Source organism: Octodon degus, unplaced genomic scaffold (genome assembly GCF_000260255.1).
Source record: "Octodon degus isolate 3935 unplaced genomic scaffold, OctDeg1.0 scaffold00006, whole genome shotgun sequence".
Lineage (NCBI taxonomy): Eukaryota > Metazoa > Chordata > Mammalia > Rodentia > Octodontidae > Octodon > Octodon degus.
In genome coordinates, this window is record NW_004524582.1 from 28,855,615 (window position 1) to 28,860,252 (window position 4,638).

Here is a 4,638-nt window from a genome sequence, read left to right on the forward strand (position 1 = left end):
AAAAAAAAGGGATCACTTTATAGGTAAAGGTCATAACACTTGCTTTAAAACTTGCTTACAGTTGCAGGGTTGAGACAACAATGCAGCCTCTTGAGTTCTCTAATGCTTCAAGGCCAAGTTCAACATCCATAGTGACATACAAGGCCCTTCAAGATCTCCCTAGAGATCTTGTCCACCTTTTCTGAGTATCCTACATTCCAGCCACAGTCAAAAGTTTCTTAAACCAACTTTGGTCAGACTGTTTCCTACTTTTCTGTACACTCATCTCTTAGCCTGAGATTGCCTTCCCCATTTTCTCTAGACTAGAACCTGGTCTAGTCCACTTCCAGGATCTCTTTTAGACATCTTCATCCTTATCAAGCCTTCCCTCCATCCTCCTTTGTACCCTACACTACACCTGCAAGGCTTACTGCATTATTTTCATTTATTTCCTTCCCCTCCACCAATAATTTCACATTGTGTTACTATAAGTAAAAATTAAAAGATAGGTGCTATTGGATGTTTATCAGTGGACTGTATTTGTATGATCCACCACCCTTTCAGGTGCTTGAATATCCTCTGCAAACAGCCATTCGTTCATTTATACATATATTCATCCAAAAATACATGTCTAAAAAGTGCCCGTCATTGTACTGCATGTCAAGCAGAGGTAGATTTACCATAAAATTAATGAATGAAGCTTAAGCCTCAAGACACTGACTTGCATCTTCCAAAGCTCTGAACCTTCTTTTCTGTGTGTGATTTTGTATCTTCCTTTCTTAAAGAGATGACAGACCTGAGAGAGTTTTAAGCACTAGACACTACGCCTACTCTTAGCGCCTAAGATACAAAGCATGCAAGGCAGACCTCTCTGTCCCTTTTGGCTTCTCATGCTTATGGTGGAAAACAGACAACTATATCTGTTCGTTCATTCATTGGATAATGGTTTACCAAGCAATGCTCTGAGTCATGCACTCTGAGGTAAAGCCAACACTGTTCATGCGTTAAGGCGGAGACAAACCAATGCCTGCTGTTTTCATGGAACTGAAAGCAATTTAAGGGACGGTAGTGCGCACGGTGGGAAAAATTATCTTAAACCTCGTCTCGGAAGAACTGAGTCCCCTATTTTGCCTATTTTGAAGGGCAAGTTCAGGAGAAGCTGGATTTTGAACTCGATGAGTAGTGCGAAGAGGGCACAGAAGTAAACCAAACAAGCAAATACAGGGCAGTCGGCGATTCGACAGAAACTAAGGGGTTTCTCGAGACTCAAGTCCGCAGCGCCGGCAAAGCCGTTACCTAACAAAGTGACCCATGAGCTCGCGGAAGATTTCCAAGTGCCTCCTTCCCTTCAGAAGAAATCTGCTTGCCATTTTCCCAGTAACGCGTCCCCCTTCCTCAAAATAAACCCTTTCCTTCTCGTTGTCAGCTGTTGGCCAAATCAGGGGTTCCCCTTCTCGGGACGACTTCCTTCACAACACGCGCGCGGTCAGCGTCTCGGGCGGGACCTGGGGTCGCGGTCCCCGATTCCCCCCCCCTCACGTTCCCATAGTAACCAGCTCACCACTTCTCGGGCCCGGCTGGAGAAGTCGCCCTTGGGCCGAGGGCTCCGGCGGAACAGCTCATCCCGACTGCCATCTACCCCGCCGCCGACTGCCACTCCCAGCACTTTGTTCCGCGTCTTCACAGTCTTGACGCTAGCCCGAAACAGCAGAGTGATGTCCACCGCCATCGCGACCCGTCCCCACAGCCCTACACTTGCCGGCCGGCCCACGTCAGCAGCCGGCGACAGCTGCGCGGACCCGGCAGCTGGAGGACTGTTCCGGCTCAGCACCTCTCCGCCCGGCAACGGCGGTGGGAGAAGAAAGGTTCCGGGCCCCGCCGAGAGCCCACAGCCAGGGAAGAAAGGTTCCGCCCTCGGCCGGCGCACCGCGGCTGTGCGCGACTCATACGCGGCAACGGATTCTTCTCCTCGCGAACTTCGGCCCATACCCGAGCCCCTGTGTACCTGGGGACAAGAGGACGGGAGGGCGGCAGGGTTGTCCCTTGTCGCGGCTGCCTGCCTCACTGGGCTGGGGCGTTTGGTGGCGGGGTGTGGAGGCGACCACAAAGGGGCATTGGACGAGGCCCATCCGGCTTCCCTCAGCGGCCGGAGACCTCCATCCGCGACCTCAGCCGCTCCCGTGAAGTGAAGCCAGCCTCTCCTCCGAGTTCATTGAGGGCTCAGGCGGAAGACGCGGGTGAAGTGTTCTGGCGTGGCCTGGCTGCTAGCAGGCGGTCAGTGAATGTGACGTTTCCGTTTATGAAGTGATTTGTTTTCGGCCTTATGAGTACTAAGGTGAAGAGCTGGAGAAGGTATCCCTGAGCAGAGAGAGTTGGAGCCTGAGGAGGAATTTACCAGATGCTGACAATGTGGAAACCACGTCGCTTAACTGTTCGCCTTTTATTTGTGTTGCCAAATGTGCCAGTTTGAGCCATAGTTATTTAAATGGACAAGTCAGAGATGAGGTTTTTCTGCATTTTTTTGATCGCTGTACAGTTTTAACTCTAGATTGAGTTGAGTTCAAGTCCCCCACCCCCTTTTTTTTTTCTTAAAGAGACATAACTGGAATTGTAGAAATGTAGAGCAATGGCCAGCAAGATAAAAAGTTACTTTTGTAATAATACTAAGATGTTATTTGCCTTTTCACTCTCATAGAGTTGAATTTTCCAAAGACTGTGATTTTGCAACACACTAAATGTGGAGCAGCTGTCTTCTATTAAGCTTGACTTTCAAGAGACAAAACAATGTAAATTCCATTCTTACCAGTTTTGTTGATGTTTGGGAAAATGCATTTTTAATAAAAAGATGACACTTATGTTATTATGCACATACTAGACTTATCCTTGTTTACTTTTAGATCACAAATAATAGATACTTTTAAGCTTTTTGTTTTATTTTAATATGGTAAGTATTGATAGAAAAAAATCCATATAAACAAGCATTGTTTAGGGCCCTGAGTAAATTTTTAAAGGTATAAAGAGTTCTGAGATCAAAATTTGAAGGCCACTATGTTGAAGAAATAATTTTGTAAGAAATACAGTGGTGCCTCAGCTCACAAACTTAATTCTTTCACCAGAATTAAGTTCATGAACTGAGGTACCATTGAAGATCGTAAGAAAATATGCGTATACCAGAAAAGAGGAAGAGGAAGATTATTGAAAATCCAGACTGTAGCCACTTCATCTTTCTTATATGAAGAAACATTTCCATACAAGCTCCTTCCACCTAAAGAGGACAAGAGAGAAACAAATTACAAAACTCTCTACCAAAGATTCTTTGTTTATGAAGACATTGATGAGCCTAGGGCTATCAAAGTAAGCTCTAAACACAGAAGAAAGAGAGGTACATTGCTGTGCATGACAAAGGGACAGAATTACATTAGGTGAAAGAAGAAGCTAGAACCTAAAGAGGGCTTGGAAAAGTAGAAAGTGGGTGGGTGGAAGACATTCTGAGTGGGAAAGAGACTGAGCTACTCCGAAACTCCTGTGAATGGGGTTTGGTGCAGCGGATTTTGTGGGTTAAAAAAACAAATCAAACATCTTGAAGTGTTCTGTGCAGATCTGTAAGAACAGAAGATTGTGGTAGAGCTGAGACCCAAGTGAGCTGAAAACTTCATGATACAAAGCCACAAGTGACCACAAGTACATAAAATCGCTAGAAAAGTCCCATGGAAAAGCCTTTTGCCTTAACCTGATGGTTATTTAATCCTACTTTTGATTTCTACTATCTTGTAACAAGACGACTTTGGCCCCTTGAGCTGATTTGTCCACATCCAGATTCCTAGAAGCAGTGTGAGTATTAACCTACTGGGCAAACAGGTCTTTGCACATTTAATTAAAGATCTTGAGATGAGCAGATTATCCTGGATCACCTATGTGGGCCCTTGACCCAATACCAGTGTTCTTTTAAGAGAAACTTGGAGAAGAGAGCTTCACAGAGAAATGCAGTCACTTGTGCAGAAATGCTGACAGCCACTGGAAGCTGGACAAGACAAAGGAGAAGTCTCCCTCTAGAGCTTCTGAAGGAAGCATGTCCCTGCCAATGCTTTGGTCTCAGAGTTCGGCCCTGCAGGACCATGAGAAATAAATTTCTATTATTCTAAGTCATGAAGTTTGTTGTCATCTGTTCTTGTAACCTAGGAAACTATTACATAGCACAGTTCTTTTCCCTTCCTAGTCTTCTGTTTTCTAGTCGCCATTTTCTTGGCCTATTCCTCCTTCATGTTGATTCTCTCCTGGTCCTCTGTTCCTGTTTAGACATTGATTCCCTCCAGATAAGCACCTTCAGCTGCCCTGGGGCCTGGATCTTTGACATTAATGAAGTCCTAACCTTTTGTTCTTTCATTCCCCCATCTCTTATTTTGCTCTCCTCACCTCCCTCTATCCTTGGAGAATCACATCTGATCATGTCCCTTGTTCTCCAAGGAAGGATCCAAACTACATGCACTGAATCTAGCCAGAGAAGATGCCAAGAAGGGCTCTTTTCATCAGGTTTGCAGTGAAAAGGCTGTCCAGGGGACATCAACACATGACACTTTCTTCATGCTCAACAATGATTCAGAAAGGGTGAAGGTATTCAGCTCTTGTTTCCAGGTGTTTGCCTAAAGACTGTTTGAACAC

General features: G+C 45.4%; 1 protein-coding gene across 3 annotated transcripts in view; it reads right to left on the reverse strand.

Moving 5' to 3' along the window:
• Stx18 (syntaxin 18) overlaps positions 1-4,057 on the reverse strand; it is a 115,695-nt gene extending 111,638 nt beyond the window's left edge. Inside the window, exon 1 of one of the 3 annotated variants that reach the window (XM_023699709.1) lies at positions 1,541-4,057. In XM_023699709.1, coding sequence (XP_023555477.1) covers positions 1,541-1,966 — 426 coding nt within the window. In that variant the 5' untranslated portion in view covers positions 1,967-4,057. The remainder of the gene's footprint in view (positions 1-1,540) is intronic. The other 2 variants (XM_004624573.3, XM_023699701.1) reach the window with 2 other exon arrangements.
• Positions 4,058-4,638: the final 581 nt, after the last annotated feature.